Here is an 18436-nt window from a genome sequence, read left to right as displayed (position 1 = left end):
AAAGTTAAAGTTAAGGCAAAGAGAAATCCTACCACTTTCTGCGTGATCATAGCCTAACCTTTTGATTTATATCAGCATCTATAAATTGTACCTTTCTCTTGAAATCAAGATTTTCAGTGAAAATCTAATTATTAAAATTTTAATTAATGTAAACACAATAAGTAAGCTCATTTCTTTTATAAGCTCCTTAAGAAGTTTACTATCCCAGCAACTGAGAAGCAAACAGTGGGTACTTAAAAGCAAAACAACCACTAAAAGCAGTCCGTAGTGAAGCCCAACATTTTTATGGCTGCATCCACTATTAAACAGCTCACTACATAAACAGTAAGCCCATTAGAGCCACAATGTCAAAGATGCTCTGTAAGCTGAACGGGTGAAACATTTCCACAATGACTGCAAGCCAGCAAAGCGCTCCGTAAGATGTCAACAGGGAAATACAATTCAGCCTTAATAGGTTCAGAGCTTATGTAAGCCAAGCTTATGGGATGGTCTATTAAAAAAGCAATGAGCAAGTGACTTAACTGTAAACATAACCTGCAGCTTCCTAGAACACGCCAGCTAAACACATGTGAAACTCCTCTCAAAGACACTGCGCTAGCTGTAAGGCTCACCTGTTCTGGACTGAAAATGAACAGAAATAAAAATATCTCCCGTTACAGTGACAGTTAAGGTGATATTCACTCCTGAAAAGAGATCTTGAATCTCTTAAGTCCCACCAATGCCTTAAGGAATAAAATCATTATAACAAGCCTATGTGACTTTTCTTCCACTAAAACATTACCTGTCCTTCTGCAAAGACATTAAGCCTCCATTCCCAATTAGCAATGCAGTGACAACCCTTTCGGACTTGGGATATGAACACATGCCTCTGGGTGAGACTTCGGTTCAGCAAAATAAACCCTTGAAGCAACACAAGTTTTGCACTTTCTGGATTAAAAGACATCCATTTCCACACACCCAGCAGGAAAGGGAGAAGAAACCATCCGGACAACTCACCACCAGGTTTCCTATCACCATGACCAACAAGAAGACAAGAAGGCACAGGGGCTGCCCAGCTACTTCCATGCAGTCCCACATGGTCTCGATCCACTCCCCGCACAGGATTCGGAAGATGATGAGGAACGAATGGAAGAAATCGTTCATGTGCCACCGTGGCAAATTGCCAGTTGTGCTTATCTTCTTAACATTGTCCAGGTAGCTTTTCCCAAAAAGCTGCATTCCTACCACGGCAAAAATAAAGACGATGATTGCCAGCACAAGGGTGAGGTTCCCGAGGGCGCCCACGGAATTACCGATGATTTTAATGAGCGTATTTAAGGTTGGCCACGACTTGGCCAATTTGAAGACCCGCAGCTGTGAACAAAACACAGACAACAGTGTCAGTTCACAGAAGCAACAGACATTTCAGCTGATGAATTATTAAGGTGGGTACAACGTGGAACACGTTAAATGCCGCAGTACGAGGGGATTTTAGCCACACTTCCTGTGAACCTCACTATGTCTATTAATAAAATATCACTGGTGCTTCCTGGGTGAGAATGAAGCGTTCAGGGGCTGTGCTCTGCTTCATTAGACAGATGTGCTTTGAGAAGCTCTGTTCCCTGATATCACTGAGGGGAATGGAAGGAGGAAATCTCAGGTCTCAGTATTTTCCTTTACGTTATTTTTCCTCCTCAAATTAAGCAGCCTGACAAGCATCTGGGGGGAAAGGGTTTAGGGTTCGATCCTGCAATGGGAGAAGCATTTCCTCTGTCTTTCAGCGCAAGCCTCAGCCTGATACTGGTAGCTGATAGGTCCCAGGCTGAAAACCACCTCTGTGCCAAGGATCACGCAGGCTGGGCACGGCTCATGTCCCACCAAAGACCTGTTTTAAGGATGCAAATGGCTCCTAGCCCTTGTGCTGTGTTTCCAACCAAAGGTTTAATTTCAACCCCACTGAAGAGGCACTGCTCAGAACCTGACAGGAGGCTCTCAGGAAACAGCAGCAGCAGATAAAAAAAATGCATTTTTGAGCAGCAAAGAGAATTTCAGAAAGGGAAAAAAAAAAAAGAAAAAAAATAAATCCTTCCTCTAGATGTAACCATAAGGGCTTATTTTCCTGGTCTTTCAAGTTCTGAAGCCATATCATGGCCAGAATGATTAGCATGGACATCCTGGTACATGAAGTGCAACACAAATGTCAGGCTGGCAAGGAAACGACTTTTCTGTTCCAATATGCCGACAGTCTCTCATTAATCGAATGCCACTATCCCATGCATAACAAAGGAACTGACAGCTAAGGAGTTCCGTGAAAGACAGATGCTGTGTTATGCTGATCAGTTCTAGACAAAAAAAATCACTCTGTGAATAATTCAAAGACATTCTCTTTTGACAACATTTAAAAGAATGGTGACATGTTTATAATATAATTTAGGAATAACAACTTCCAAAAAGACATGTCACTAGCTCTTGCATTTTTGGGGCTATCATTTATCTGCTGGTTGTGCTAACAGGTGTACAGGTATAAAAACGCAGATTTTTCTTACAAATTGCATCTCAAACATTTAAAGTGCACCTCAAGTACCTGGCACAGCTAGAAGGAATCAAATTATGTTCTCATTTACCCCGATGTAAATCTGGAACAATTCCATTTATCCCACAGCTCATATAATTAGTCTCACGTACTGTTCACTGGTTTGCAGCAGTTAAAGTCTTTATTACTGGATGCATTTTTAAGGAAATAACGTTGCATTCATCTCAGAGCTTATACTTAATGCAAGGAGAGGGGTAAGAGCAGAATGAGACCGTTACCAATCGAAAGGAGCGTAACACAGACAGGTTTCCCATGCTGGATAAACCCAGTTCCATCAGGCTCAGTATAACAATTATGCTGTCAAAAATGTTCCAGCCCTGCTGAAAATAGTAGTAGGGGTCAAGGGCAATTACTTTGAAGATCATTTCTGCTGTAAAAATCCCAGTGAAGACCTGCAGAAAGAAAATACAAAGTGAAAACAGCTTTCCACACCTCCCTCCTTTTTCGCAGTCTCCACAGCCACAGGTGAACGCAGCAGAAAGCCAAAAACAAGTTACGAGCAAATACGTCATTTTTCACGCTTGATTCTTTATCACTGCTACAGCTCCGGCTTTGTCTGGTCTCTTTGCAGCGATGCTCGGCGATGTCTGGGTTCAGCCCTTGATGGGGACAGACACTTACATCGCCTTCTGTCGCCTGCATGTTCTCAGTGGTAGAAAAGAAAGCGTAAAGGTGCCTTTTATAAAGGTTAAATCTATTTCAGTGGAGCAACCTGAATGAATGGAGTGGGAGTTTTAAAGGGATATTTGGACTGCAGCGTAGCAGCTGTATTATCCGTTGCTATTTTGTTATTACTATCAATACCAGCTCAAGCCTCCAGCCATTCTGAGATTCTTTCCTGGCACCAAAGGCAATTAGAGACCCTAATTTGAACCCTCTTATTTTTATTTATTTATTTATTTATTTTACAAATACTCACAGCAGATTTCTTCTCACAGCATCTTGGAGACGCATTGCTTATTTATGACACAGTTCGAATGTCACAGAGTGGAGCTTTTAATTGGAACATATTTCTTTAAAACAACATATAAATATTGCCTAAGAGGCATGGGGAGAAGACATAGGAAGTCTGCTGACAGCAAATTCAGTTTTAACCCATTCCTGTAAAGCATCTGAGAGAACTGAATCTTATCCTTTCAGATGCACTCCTGAAGTACCACCTGAAATACGACAGCTTAAAATGAGAAAATGTGAGCATCATGTTGTACTCACACAGTTTTATTTTCATTCCAAGTACCTGCTGAAGTGCACAGAGCTTCATGTTCTGAAAAATTCTCTGCTGCACTTCTACATCAAAGCACATGGTTTTCCACACAAGAGTCAATATCAGTGCACTGTGTAGGTCAAAAAGAGGGGACTCCAGAACTGACATATCAGTAACAAACACTCAAGGAGAGATGTTTTCCTTCCTATAAGTTGAGCGTCTACAGCTATCCCAGAAAGTGATCAGCTCTAAGGAAGAAATAAGAGAAACTCACCATGGTGTGGAAGGGAAAAGTTAAGGCTCTATAGTTAAGGTGTTAAGGAATTAAAAAAAGAAAAAGATCATATCTTGCATTTGAGGAAGGTTTGACTTTACCCTGTAATGCTTCAGGACCAAATGGCTGGATTCTTCCAAACAGTCATTTTACACAGCTCCTTATGTAAAATATATTCTCCTTATCAGGAAAGAGTACCTCAGACTGTGCCAGTGTGAACTGCCATGCTATCAATGTCCCATACCAAGAACCCAACACAGTGGTCCATCTCTGTTTCCTAACTGACCCACAATTTCTGAGTCATGGTGGTTGGAGGTACCAGAGATTCCCACCAGAATGCCCCAGTTTCCCTAAGAACAGTGAACCAGCCCAAACTAGATGGCTGTGAAATCATATCCAGGGGACTGCCTGCAAACCCACACCACCACACTGCCTGCATTATATAACTGCCTTGATAAGAAATGACTCAGGAGGATCGCTTCCTTTGCCTGAATCTTTTTAATCAATAGCCTTCTGAGAAGGAAATGTCATAGCAAGATAGAAAAATGTCTGAGCCGTCTTATAGGCATTAGGAGTCGTGTACGTGCACCAGTGACAAATTTCAAACGGGAGTCATCAAATTGCCAGCACCTTGTACCCAGCTGCTGGGCTTATACAAGTAGCTGGATGCTGCGGTGATAAGGGCTGGGAAGGAAAAGAGTAACGATGGCCTCAAGTTGCGCCAGGGGAAATTCGGTTTGGATGTTAGGAAAAATCTGTTCTCCAAGAGAGCGGTCAGGCGCTGGAACGGGCTGCCCAGGGACATGGTGGAGTCACCAACCCTGGGGGTGTTCAAGAAATGTTTAGATGTTGTACTGAGGGACATGGCTTAGTGGGGAAATATTGGTGGTAGGTGGACGGTTGGACTGGATGATCTTAGAGGTCTTTTCCAACCTCGGTGATTCTATGAACTCGCCATCCCACTGGTTGTGAAGTGCCAGTGGGGATTTGGAGGATTTTCTCTTAAATAAATAAATAAATTCTCCACTTACTCTACAATGGTATCTCCGTTTCTAAAGAAAAACTGAAATTGAGAAAAATCTCACTCTATCTACACTATGTCATCAAGCTGCACGTGTGCTGGTCCGGCCTTGTGATGGCGTTTAGAAACGTTGGTTGCTGTAAGTGATAAAACTAAAGGGGCCCAAAAGAACCAAGTACCACGCGCTTGCCCAATGGAGATGGCACCACCAGAGTGGGAGATCTCCAGTGCCTGGCAGGCAGACGAAGAACTACTCTCACAGATAGAAAATCCACATCCCACTCTCATTTCTTTCAGAAACACTTATTTGGAGGAAAAAATGCCAAAGATGTGCCCTTTTTAATATCTTCCCCCACCTAATATTGGTGTAATCACTCAAAGAGGGTTAGATGGGATGGCAGGAGCTCAGAGCTCAGTGTGGGTGCAGAGGAGGCTCTGGCATTTGGTGGCTTAGGGGAAGCAGGCACCTGGCAGCCTGCCCTGGAGCTGGGGCTGCCATCCCTTACACGGCCAATTGCAAAAAACACGCTCAATTTTCATTACAAATGACTTTGCAAAATCCTCCACAGAATGGAATTACCTTCTCCTGACCTGCTCTACTCACAACCATTCCCGCTATGCGAGGGTTTAGCAAATCTGGCGGGGGGAGCATCTCATCCATCCTGGCATCTAAGGGGAAGGGCAGCCCAGGGCCAGCAGCCTACTCCAAAACATAAGCAGCAGGCTGTTTCGCTTATTTTACACTTTAACACAAATCAAAATAGCTTCAGGCAGTGCTGAGAAGCTCAGGGTGAAGCACACCATCTTTTGCAAAACTTTGCAATATTCAACAAAATTGCCTTTGCGATTTTCCCTCACCCTCTGCTCGTCGTCTCCATTTCCATCAGCCCTGTTGGGAGCCCTGTGGGCAGGAGGGCTGCCAGGGGCTGGAGATTTGCTGCCCATGGTCTGGCAAAGAGAGAAGCTGCTCTGTCAAAAGCAGAGCAAGGAACAGACGCATTCACCAGCCAGAGGGCGGGACAGCAGCATTGCCACCTGCTGTCACGGATGCTGGGTCCAAAGGATTTTTTTTTCATCTGAGGAGTCATCTGAGAAGGCCACAAATGGTTGAGCAACATCCCCACAACGTGGGCTGGCTGCACAGAGGAGCTGGGTGCAGTCCTGCAGGGTGACTTTCCAAGCTACGCTTATCTATTGCTTCCCACAAAGGAGTAGAGCGTGGGTTTGGAGCAATCAAAGGAGACACCTAATTTTTCCTAGCATAGCGACAGGGAGATCTGCCAGGACACAGCAGCTGAAAACCTGCGGACTGGCTCCACAGGCTGAGAGAACTTCAATCTGCTTGAGGAGGTCTGCAGCTAAGAATAACAAGGAGTCGTATTTTAAAAAAAAAAGAAAAAAACATGACGTGTATTGTGCGTACTGGTGCTGGTACAAGAATTCTGATCATTGTTACTACCCACCTAAACCTGCCAGCGTAGGATGCACCTCAATGCAGACATGACATCTGCAGTGTCTCTGCATGTTCCATCTGCAGTTGATGGTCACTGAAGTCAGTGGCCTACAGGGCACAGTTCACCTTATCCAAAAGTAAATGTCTTAAAAACATCAAATTAATTGTGCCTTAAAATTGTCCATTTCTCTTCACTGACTTTAAATGCAACCAGCTCCGACAGAGACTCCTACGCTGCAAATATCCCAAGTTGGGCAAGGTGAATCCCAGCTTGAGGGCCATCTTTTTTTTATAGAAATAAAGGGCTTTTCTCATCTCCATTTTGAGCTTCTTAAATTCAAACTTAGCAGGGTCCACACTGCAGAGTACTCCAGACCTTCTCCTGGTCCTACAGGACATCTTGCTTGTACTACTAGATTTTAAGGGCAGTTCCACCATGTCATAGCTGGATGTCCTGTGCCTTTTCCAATACAAACTCTTCTGAAATTAAAAGGATTTTTAAACACTAATTTATAAATCTGTAAAACATGGTACCTTTTAAGCATAAACTCAAGAGAAAGGCAATTAAAGTGAAAGCCTTGATTTTGTAGTGACTGCAAGATTTCGTGACCCCACATGGTTAACAAATTGTACCACACTGCCCCTGGAATTACCAGATCTCTGGATCCTCAGAAGAGGTGACAGTGTGCTCTTGCTTGACATGACATAAGCAAAGCAATGCTGACAGCATATTAAAAGAGAACCTTCCCAAGACCTAAGCCAAAACTTTAAAAAGCAGCAAACACACTCCTCAACCAGTGTTTCACCTTTATACTCACTTACCAAATTGCCTATGTAAAGCATGTGGTCAAACTCCTTCGTCATCTTATAATGCTCCAAGGCCATGAAGAGGGTGTTCAGCACAATGCAGAGGGTGATGGTGAGGTCAGTAAATGGGTCCATTACCACAAACTTGACGAATTTCTTGATTAAAAGCCAAAACGGGCAGCAATCCCAAATGAGAAATTTAACAGCAAAGTGGTTCCAGCACGGAGGACATTTCTGGTGTGATTCCTCAAGCTCTAAGTCACAAGCAGTAAAATAACAGTCAATGCACACTGAGTTATATGACAAGGAAACATTTAAAATGACTTACAACATAGAGGAAGGCTCTTGAATTACCCCAAACTATTTTTTTCTTCTTTAGGACAAAAATATTTCTGTCCTAACAGGCAAATTATGTACTTTGGGTTTTTTGCCAGTTGATTGCACTTAGCAGATAGTAGCCTATTCCGAAAGTAGTAATCTTTCAAAAGAATCACAAGCAAAAAGGAAGATTCACACAAAATACGCAAAGCCTGGTATTTCTCACAGATCTGCACTCAGTTTTCCAGTTTGGCAAGTTCAAGTGCTTAAAAGAATAAATTGTTTTCATTTAACTTAGACTGGAGAATAGGTTTTTTTTTTCAATCTCAGGTCTCATTTTACAAGTATCTTAAGTAGTAAGTTTTAAAGTGTTTAAGAGAAAAAGAGCTTAAATCCAGTATTTAGGGCCGATTTACAGGATTGCAGGATAGCAGGGTTTGGAAAGGACCTCTGGAGATCATCTAGACCAACCCCCCTGCTAGAGCAGTTCCCTATAGCAGGTCACACAGGAAAATGTCCAGGTAGGTTTAAAATATCTCCAGAGAAATAGAGTCCACAACCTCTCTGGGCAGCCTGTTCCAGAGCTCTGTCACCCTCACAATAAAGAATATTTTCCTCATACTCATATGGAACTTCCTGTGTTCCAGTTTGTGCCCATTGCCCCTTGACCTGTTGCTTGGCACCACCAAAAAGAGTCTGGTCTCATCCACTTGACTCCCATTCTTTAGATATTTATAAGCACTGAGCTCCTTCCCAGCAGGTCAGCCCCTAACCTGTACTGATGCACGTGGTTGTTCCGCCTCAGGTGTAGGACTCTGCCCTTGCTCTTGTTGAACCTCATCAGGTTCCTCTCCACCCGACTCTCTAGTCTGTCTAGGTCTTGTTGAAAGCAATTTTGCTCTCCTCAGCATAACTGTTGAGGGTGCATTCTATCCAGGTAATTGATGAAGATGTTAAACAAGACCTGACCCACCACAGACCCCTGGGAAACACTAGTAGTTACAGGCCTCCAACTACAATCTGCACTACTGATCACCATCCTCTGAGCTCTGCCAGTTAGCCAGCTCTCAATCCACCTCACTGTCCACTCCTCTATCTCACATTTCCTAAGCTTATCTATGAGGATGTTGTAGAAGACAGCATCAAAATCTTCACTGAAGTCAACGTACACAACATCCTCTGCTCTCCTCCCATCTACCAACCAGTGATGACATCATAGAAGGCTATCACGTCAGTTGAGCATGATTTCCCCCTGGTGAATCCATGCTGACTACTCCTGATAACTTCTTCTCTTCCGCTTGGTTGGAGATGGCATCCAGAACAAGTTGTTTCATCACCTTCCCAGGGACAGAGGTGAAGCTGACTGGCCTGGTTTCCTGGCTCCTCCTTGCCTTTTTTGAAGACTGGAGTGACATTGGCTATCCTCCAGTTCTCAGGCACCTCTCCCATTCTCCACAACCCTTCAAACTTGATAGAGAGTGGCTTAGCAATCACTTCTCCCAGCTCCCTCAGCACTCATGGTTGCAACCTATCAGGGTCCACAGACATGTGTGCCTACACAATCTCTGACCAGACCCTCCTCAAACAAGGGGATATCTTCCTTTTCCCAGACTCCCTTTTCTTCTCCCCAGGGTCTGGGATTCCCAGGTCAAAGTTGGCTCTCCTGAAGTCCAGGGCTGCCATCCTACTTATTGCCTTGTTTCTTCCACATAAAACACTGAACTTGACTATCTCATGGTTGCTGCATCCCAAGCTGCCCCCAGCCTTCACATTCCCAACCAGTCCTTCCTTGTTTGTAAGAACAAGGCACACCTCTCCTCGTTGTCTCCTCAACCATCTGCATCAGCAAGTTATCTTCCATGCCCTGCAGGAACCTCCTGGACTGTGTAGGCCTGGCAGTGTTTTTCTTTCCAGGAAATATCAGGGTGTTTGAAGATCCCTCATGAGAACCAGAGCCAATGATACTCTGTTTTAAAAGCCAGAGTATCAGTGGTCGTCAATAGGATTTCTGTTCTTGATGTCTAATCCAAAAAAGGAATTACGCATCCAATTTCTTCTGAAAATCAGGGGAGTGCATCACTCAGTTTGAATATGGTACTAAAGCTCTGATGTGCTTTTTAAAGGTGCTTTTAAAGTATTATTTAAAATGCAACTTTTATATGTTCATTTTATTTGAGCACAAAAGAAGATAAATGGCTTTGTAAGTATAATTTGTGTTAAATGATGAAAAAGAAAAGCCAAAAAAGACAGTTAATGGCTGAATGATCATGATTAGCAGAATTGCTTAATGCTTTCCTTTTCTGATTCCTTTATGGGCATGGAATGCTGTATAACAGTTTTAGTCTATATAATTAGAACCTGAGGTGATAACAGGAAAGCTTCAGCCAAGCCTGTTATTTCAGTCAGTTCATAAACAGCCTCCTCTCTCAAGCCAGGATTCGTTCTCTGTGCATTTTCCTTCACTGGACAACAGACCTGCAGTGTTAGGTGTCCTCTAGCACATTTTCAAAATATTGGTTGATGTCCTACATGTACAGATTTTGCACAAACACCTGCACTGCCCTGAGATCTCTGGGAAGCTGAACTACTCCCAAGAGATAATTCTCTCTTTCCAGCCTCCAAACACAGGGTTTAGAGAGAAAAGCCTAAAATGATGTGAATTCATAACCCAAACAATTTCAATGCAAAATCCTTATTTTGCGTTTGTTTTCTGAAAACTACCTCTGAAAGCAATAAAGACTTCGAGGCAGTCACTTCCTAATGGACTTAATTCTCCAGGTAGAACCAGAAGAACACATTTGTCTGTATACTCCTCATAATCATTTCTAACCAACCCTCTGTATTCCATTCTCACTGATTTTGATAACTTCACAATGCACATGTCAGATGTGCTGCTTCTTCCCTGAAACTCTACATGCAACAAAGCTTTTTTAAGCCCAGGTTGTTGGTGAAGCGGATTGTTTTGTCTCCCTCAGCTACATATGGTTCCTCTGTCCTTCGTGCTCCTGTGTCTTGTGGGTGAGCTGGTTCTGCTCACTGATCCAGCTGAAAATCAATTTTTTGTGCAGTCAAATCAAACTGCAGGAAGAGGGAAGGAAGAAGGTGTGACTGTCCTCTTTTGGCAATGATGTGGCATTAAAATGGTTTAAACCATTTAAGAACCCACATCCTTTCTCACCAGAGCTAACCTTTGAAAATCACAGTACACTGAATATTTTTTTGAAGACACTGTAAAAGGAAAAATAGAATTGGAGGCATTTTCCCTCTTATTTTTAAACAAAAAAAGTAGGTCCCTCCTTGACTGCAAGACTTTGCAATGTCTGGGGACAAAAGAGAAGCAACGACTTCCCAAGAGTCGAGAGCAGAAACCAAGCAACAAAAGGGGGAGGGGATTTCTGGTCTGGCTGTTCCAAGCCAAACATTATTATTATACCTAAAGCCTGTGAAACTTTTTTCTTCTGATGTGATGTTCCTCTTTTTAAGAAGTATTTGATTTCAATGACAGATCAAACTTTGGGAGTTAGGAAAACCTTGTTAAGGATTTCTTCTATATGAGGCTAAAAAATGTACATCGCTAAACTTGATGGGGACTATTTCAGAGATAAAATATTAAAATTAATAGAAAGTATTGTTAAATGAATGTGCAAGAGTCCAGCTCAGGCATTTTAGGCATTCTTAACATTGTCAACTGCAAAAAAAACCCCAATGAAAACAAACAAAAACAACTTTGCAGATCATACTGAATACTGGCATATACTAAAGTGATTATGCACCTATTAAGAATACAAATCCTTATTTATTTAAATATATGTTTATCTGTTCTGACCAGAATACAGCTGACCATAAGCACAGGTTGTAAAAAGCTGAGGAAGAAGATGGGCTTTGTGGTTGTAGGCTGGGCCACGTCTCCAAAGAGGCAGGTCTTGTCCCTTCCTATAAGACATCTCCCAGACAAATCACCTAGTCTTGCATTACCTTCCTATTCATCAGTAACACAAAGAATAAGCCTCCAGGAGAATCCAAAAATTCCTGTGTTCCACTCTGCCTTCCTGAAAGACATTCTCCTGTGCTCTTACTAGTTACCTCCTATTTGGTCTCAATTTACAACACAGGAGATGTAAGAAACCCTTTCCTAGAAAAGAGGCGTCTTGCTATGAGTTAGGTTAGATTTAGATTATATGTTAGGAAGAAATTCTTTACTCAGAGGGTGGTGAGGCACTGGCACAGGCTGCCCAGAGAGCTGTGGATGCCCCATCCCTGGAGGTGCTCAAGACCAGGCCTGGATGGGGCTGTAAGCAACCTGGGCTGGTGGGAGGTGTCCCTGTCCATGGCAGGGGGTGAAACTGGATGGGCTTTGAGGTCTCTTCCAATCCAAACCATTCTATGATGGTATAATACTTGTAAATGTATGCACAGTCTGATGCTCCACTACGCTTCATCTTGGTTAGCCCTCTGTGCATCAAAGGCCGTGGGGAAACAAAATGTTATCAGATCCAACTTTGATTATAAGGCCAGCATTTTGTCAGGATTCTTACAAGTCTATGGGTGAGACAGTGCTTACACAGCCTTCTTTTAAAGCATTGCCTGTATTATAGGGGTTGCAATATTTCTTCCTGCCAACCAACAAGCACTTGGCTTTGTGCAGGGAGACCAAAGACGTCTTACCTTCCAGGGCACTGGTGATGATGCTGACAGCACTCACTGCCCTCTGTCTCTGAAAGGGTTCATCTGAGTGGTCCAGCGATGGGCGATGGGGCATTAAAAGCTGCTTCTTGCTGGCCTCATCTGAGAGAGAGGTCTGTTGAAACGAACACATCAGGTCAGCTGAGTAAAACCAGGGCAAAAAAACACAAGGCAGACATGGGGCAGTGTTTTCAAAATTGGCAAAGCAGTCTTTTCTCTAAGTCCAAACCTCACCATTTTCCCAATTAGACATGTGCTGCTGGGGTACAGCTTTTGAAAATGGCACTGAGCAATTTTAAAAACTTGGCCTTGTTCTTTACCTCTGCATAAACAGGTGAAAGATGCAGATGAAAATAAAGGGGCATTTATGACACCAGAGAAACAGCAGCGCTGCTTTACCACACTCTTTCCTAGTGAAAGAGGCCCTGCTTGATTACATTAATTATACCATTATTTCTGAAATGTGTTAACTGTTTAATTATACTTCTAGAAGAGGAAAAAGGAGTGTTGGTAACAGCTCCATTACAGGTCTCTGATATCATGCCAAGCCAACTTACTCCTCAATATACGGTTTTTCTTGTTCTGAAACACTGCCAGATCTGAACAATACTCTCTCATTCTGGTGATCTTTGGTGTCATGGATTCTGAAGCTCCGTAATTAGGGGAGAATCTCTGCTTCCTTTTTTCCCCCCTCCAAACAAAAACAAAATCAGAAAAAAACCAAACTATTTTGGTTTCTTGTTTTCAAGAAAAAGCTTAAAAAAAAACTCCACAGACAACTCCAATACCAGAAGACAAACAGAACTGCCAAATTTTATTTAACATTTCATTTGAAGTTAGTTTTATGCTTTTTGAAGGCTTAGGTTTCTGAAGTCAACAAGAAACACAGCTCAACCATAGGTACACTGTATTTAATACTTAGTATTGACAGCTCAAAAGAGCAAGATGGTAAGACTTTTATTATTACAAGTTCCCACATTGCACAGAGACAACTACTACTTGCTTTACTCCTCTAGCTCTGCCAGAGGCAGAAGAAAAGATGTTTGGGCTGTAAGGATCTGGGAAAGCCAAGTTCAACTCTATTATCTCCGACAGACCTCCTAGTAAAGATGGTTCCTCAAATTAATGTTTAAACAGCTCTGTCCTGCTCCTCCAAGTGTACAGGCTGTGAGACACCGAATATAGGCAAAAGAGATGCACTGTAGATAGATGGGTCCCAATGGTTTCCAAAATACAGCTCAACACAATGTGAAAGGTGAAGAAATCCCTAAGAAGATGAAAGCCCCTGCTTTACACAGATGTTGGAGTAGATGCTTTTGCCCCTAAATATCTAATTGAGCTATGGGAACCTTATTTAATCTTCTGGATTCTGGATCTTCTCAGATTCTTTGGATCTGAAATATCCTCAAGTGCCTCAAGTAGCACCTAACCAAGACACATCACGGGCAATAGCTCCTTGGCTCTGCTGCTTGTGGCTGGGTTTCCTCCATCAAAACTGTTCTTCAAGACAGGCAATTTTGTGACAATGGGAATAAAAGAGCACTGATGCTCTCTGAGCTGTCTTTCTGGAGTGTGACCTCTTCAAAGTAGAGAACATCTATTTGTCAGATAGTTGCAAAGGACAAGGACACTCAGCCACTTGTTGACACTGAAAATAGTCATCTGGGTACTGTTAGCAGGTCACTTTAAGAATTCCAGATAAAAATACCAATTCCTGCAAGAAGAGTAAGGTTTAAAGCAATCACTTAAGACAATAGCTAAGTCAGAGAAGTACTAATGCTTCAAAATGGCTTTCTTTTTTCTAAAATGTTCTCTTTTGTTAAAACAATTGTATCACTGCCCATTGCGTTACTGACGCAGTTGTATCCAAAGTAGAGGTGTAATCAGAACCTATTCAAAAAGAATCTCACTTGTGTGTAATAGAACAGTAAATTGCTCTATGCTCGGTTTAGAAGCTTGGGAAATCAAGAATGATGATTCAAATGCATCACTTCACTTTATTTCCTCCACCTCAAAAACGTAAAATAAACAAAGAAGCAACAAATGTTTTAATAATGAAGAGAGCATTTACCAAATTGCATAAACTTTCACACAAGTTTGAAGAACGTAGGAAGTACGAGGGCTGCTCTGAAACTAATGCCTCCTATTTTATTACGTTGGCCCACGACACCAGTGGTGGATGTTGGTGAGATGGTGGTAGAGGTTGAATCTTCTCGCCAATATCCTGTTGCATTTTGCTACCATGTGACAGACGGCAGCAGAGGGGCAGTCTGACAGAATGGCATCTGGCGTGAAAGTGCGTATGAAGCAAAGGTGTGTCACTGAATTCCTCCATGCAGAAAAAAAAAATGCACCCACTGACATTTATCAATGCTTGATGAACATTTATGAAGACCAAATGGTGGATGTGAGCACAGTGAGGTGGTGTGTTCCACCAGTGCCAACAGCAATGTAAAAGACAAGCCAAGTTCCGGATGGCCATGCACAGTTGTCACACCATGAAATGAAGAGAGTCGCACTCAGCTAGCTCACCTGCATGAATTGGCTAATGGTGGTGACTATGTTCAAAACATAGTGTTTTGTAGCTGAGAATTTGCTCAAATAGTATTATTGTGCTCTTCGTATCAGTTGTCATTTCCATGGAAATAAGTAGGAGGCATTACTTTTGGAGCAATCTACATATGCTGGACTGAAAAAAAATAACTAGGAAAAAAAAAAGCGCCACAAGGGAAGCATATTTTTAAGTAGAATAAAATAAAGGGGAAAAAAAAAAGAAAAAGAAGGTAGAATAAGCTTAAAAAAGTCAAATAAAAGCAACTAAAAATGCCAAATAGCAAAGCAACTCTTCTATCAGTTCCCCCTGCCTGTAGAAGGAAGCATAAGAAATTCTCAAATTCCTCTGGATCATCTAACTCTTTTAAACTGTACCATCTTCTCATCCCTTCTGACCCAGAATTTAGCATATATCAATAGCACTTCTTTATACAACCTCATCCCCAGAAGTTTCAGTTTTTTGTCTGTCAAGCAAGATAATATATTCCCACTGATGCGTGCAGAACTGCTTTTGCAAAATTCATGGCCTTTATCTGAAAGCCACCTTTTATTCACAGGTGCAAAGAGGATTCACTGCAGCAGTACAGAGTTAGAGAGAAAACATTCAGATTCATTCCTCCTATTGCAGGATTCAGCTAAGCCAGGATATGCAAAGAGTCCAGACTGAGCTTGATGAGTTGAGAGGAGAGGAACCTGATGAGGTTCAACAAGGGCAAGTGTAGAGTCCTACACCTGGGGAGGAACAACCACATGCATCAGTACAGGTTTGGAGCTTGACTTGCTGAAAAGGAGCTCTGTGGAGAAGGACCTGGGTGTCCTGGTGGACAACATGTTGGCCAAGACCCAGCAGTGTGCCCCTGTGGCCAAGAAGGCCAATGGGATCCTGGGGTTCATTACAGAGAGTGTGGCCAGCAGGGTGAGGGAGGTGATCCTCCCCCTCTACTCTGCCCTGGTGAGGTCACATCTGGAGTACTGTGTTCAGTTGTAGGCTCCTCAGTTCAAGAAGGACAGGGAACTTCTGGAGAGAGTCCAGCATAGGGCCAGAAAAATGATGAAGGCCTGGAGCATTTCCCTCATCAGGAAAGGCTGAGACCTGCGGCTGTTCAGCCTGGAGAAGAGAATCCTTATAAATTTCTAATGGGCAGGAGTCAAGTGGATGGGGCTCTTTTTGGTGGTGCCCAGTGACAGGACAAGGGACAATGGGCACATTTGATCAGCTCGCAATTTATCATGAAGTATATTTTCCAGAGAAGAAACTTTCCATGCAGATGAGTTCCTTAAAATTATTGAAGTTACTTGGGGAAGTTCATGAGCTTTTGCTCTTTGTTAAGAATAGAACCATGTGCAGGTATTATTACTTATTTTAGAAGTGAGATAGCTAATCATCACACAAGGAACTGGAAGTTTTTGCAGTTTGAGGTACAAAGCAGTTCCAGGAACTGGACAATCAGAACAGCACAAGGACTGTTATCATCATATAGACACTATACACATGTACAATGGTTCATGGTACTTATATGTCTATGGAAATAAAGCAAAAATAACAAGGGTCTCTAGAGTTATTCAGGGAGTCTCCATAGCATCCAGATGAGAAATCACAATGGAGTTAAATACAGGCATCTCTGTCAAGACAAGATTATTTGTGTTGCTCCTTGATTGACTGGAAGTATTTCTCCTTTGGATTAGCTAAATTCTATAGGGACAAATATGCTATTCAGTAATTTACATGTAAATGAGGATGCATAACACTGCAGAATTATTTTATTCTGAGCATCCACTGTTCTGAGCTATGTCAAAATTGCTGCGCAAAGACAGGCTTATATGTGGCAGCATTTTAAAGATCACATTTGGGAACTGGGACAGCTTTTAATTTTTCTTGTACAGTAAAAATCTTTCCAAGCATAAAAGAGGTGGACAGGGCACACCAAGAAAAATGGACCCAAAAAGGCACCAAAAATAATATTTAATGAGATTGGTGGTGATCATAATAGCACACAGCCTTAAAAATAAAGGCATTTAATTTTGTGAATACTTGATTATTTAAAGAGATGAACAGTAAGCTGGAGAAGCTTGCAATATTTGTGTTAAATCTGAACAGTTTACCACAGGTGTCGTCTTATTTTGGGATGTGCTAAAGTTTCAAGTGAACAGAAACTAGAGCCATGATGACAGCAGCCCCAGTGGATGGATAGCAAGCTTCCAGCCATATGAGTTCTTGGTGGCAGTGTTTGGATGACTTATTGTGTTGACCTTTTTCTGAACACAAAACTGCTAACACTTTGCCTTTTCAACAGTCCTGGGGCAAAGGCAAGGAGGGCAAAAAAAAAAAAAAAAAAAAGGAATTCTATCTTGGGGGGGATTTAAGGTCAATGAAAAAACTTAAACCCATGTGGTCAGCAAAACAGCTTTCTGCTTAGAAATAACAAAAGCCAAGGTCTCTTCTTTTTGTGTTAAAAAAAAAAAGGAACAAAAATTCAGTCTGAAGACGAGCTCCTAAATCCTCAGTTTAGCACCTCAATAAACAGCTTTGCCTTTACTCAGGACTTACTCCACAGTGTTTTCACCCCTGCCAAGAATCACTATCCGGATTTTATTTTACTAAAGGAGAACAAGACCTGTGACCAAGAGGAAATTCAGCAAAGGTTGAGAGATCCCAACTAACCCTAATCTTCCCCTTGCTGCCCATTTCAAAATCATGTCTTGGGTGGCCCTGCTCTGCTTCTGATGACCCAGGGGAGCAAAGCAACTGGGGACCACTGCTGACAGCCAGCTGCCCACTTGCAAACTGCCACATCCTCAGTCCTGTGCCCTTTTCACTTTGAATCCCCAAAGAATCTCCAGTGTTATTTCCTCAAAGAGCTAGGAGGTGAGGGTGGATGATGTCCTCTGTATTTTTTAGCCTTCAAAAAATTTGCAGGTGCTTTCCTCATCTTCATCAGATCTCATGGATAAATTGAGCTCCCAATAACAGCTCATTAACTTAATCCAATTCTGTCCAAATGGATCAGAGTCTTGTGAAGGGAGGTGCTATTCTAACCTATTAAATAGCTGAGATACACCAAGGTACAACAGAGCAATACATAAGTGCAAATAAATTCTAGATAGGTAAAAGGAAACTTCAGCTTTTACTGTGCCAAAAAGTTGCTTAAATAATATTTAGGCTTTCTATAAGAACAAAGAAATTTCAAACCTGCAGCCTAATAATTGTTATCAGCAGTAAAGAAAGAATTCTTTTCAAAATGTCTCAGTCTCAAAGCTAGCAAAAAAAAAAAAAATAGGACTTAAAACCAGGTACAGCTTTCAGCCTATTTATGTCGGACTAAGCCTGCTGAAATCAGCAGCTGCACCATTTGAAGAAAGCTGGTGGGAAATCAGGGCCAGTCCTGATTCAGTGCTCTGAGGGATACATGGGGATCTCCAGGAGAATAATTTGGATTTAGCATGCGTTTCCTGCAACCAGCACCCTGCAAACCTCCAACCTGAGTGCCTCTTGCTTTTCACATCCAGGCAGACTGCCTGGCCCAGAGCTTCTGGAGGGTGCCTGAAGATCA

The 18436-nt window shown here is 42.3% G+C and overlaps 1 protein-coding gene across 1 annotated transcript in view; it reads right to left on the bottom strand.

Annotated features, from left to right (window-relative positions):
- The window catches only part of LOC110394380 (sodium channel protein type 5 subunit alpha-like), a 222397-nt gene that overhangs the window by 90041 nt on the left and 113920 nt on the right, over positions 1 to 18436 (bottom strand). Inside the window, exons 13-16 of the mRNA XM_021388192.1 lie at positions 12315 to 12447; positions 7347 to 7585; positions 2791 to 2964; positions 997 to 1353 (exon numbers count right to left, since the gene is read on the bottom strand). Coding sequence (XP_021243867.1) covers positions 997 to 1353; positions 2791 to 2964; positions 7347 to 7585; positions 12315 to 12447 — 903 coding nt within the window. The remainder of the gene's footprint in view (positions 1 to 996; positions 1354 to 2790; positions 2965 to 7346; positions 7586 to 12314; positions 12448 to 18436) is intronic.

Source organism: Numida meleagris, chromosome 2, assembly GCF_002078875.1.
Source record: "Numida meleagris isolate 19003 breed g44 Domestic line chromosome 2, NumMel1.0, whole genome shotgun sequence".
Classification (NCBI taxonomy): domain Eukaryota; kingdom Metazoa; phylum Chordata; class Aves; order Galliformes; family Numididae; genus Numida; species Numida meleagris.
Note: the sequence above shows the minus strand (reverse complement) of the source record. Positions and strands in the feature narration are given on the sequence as shown.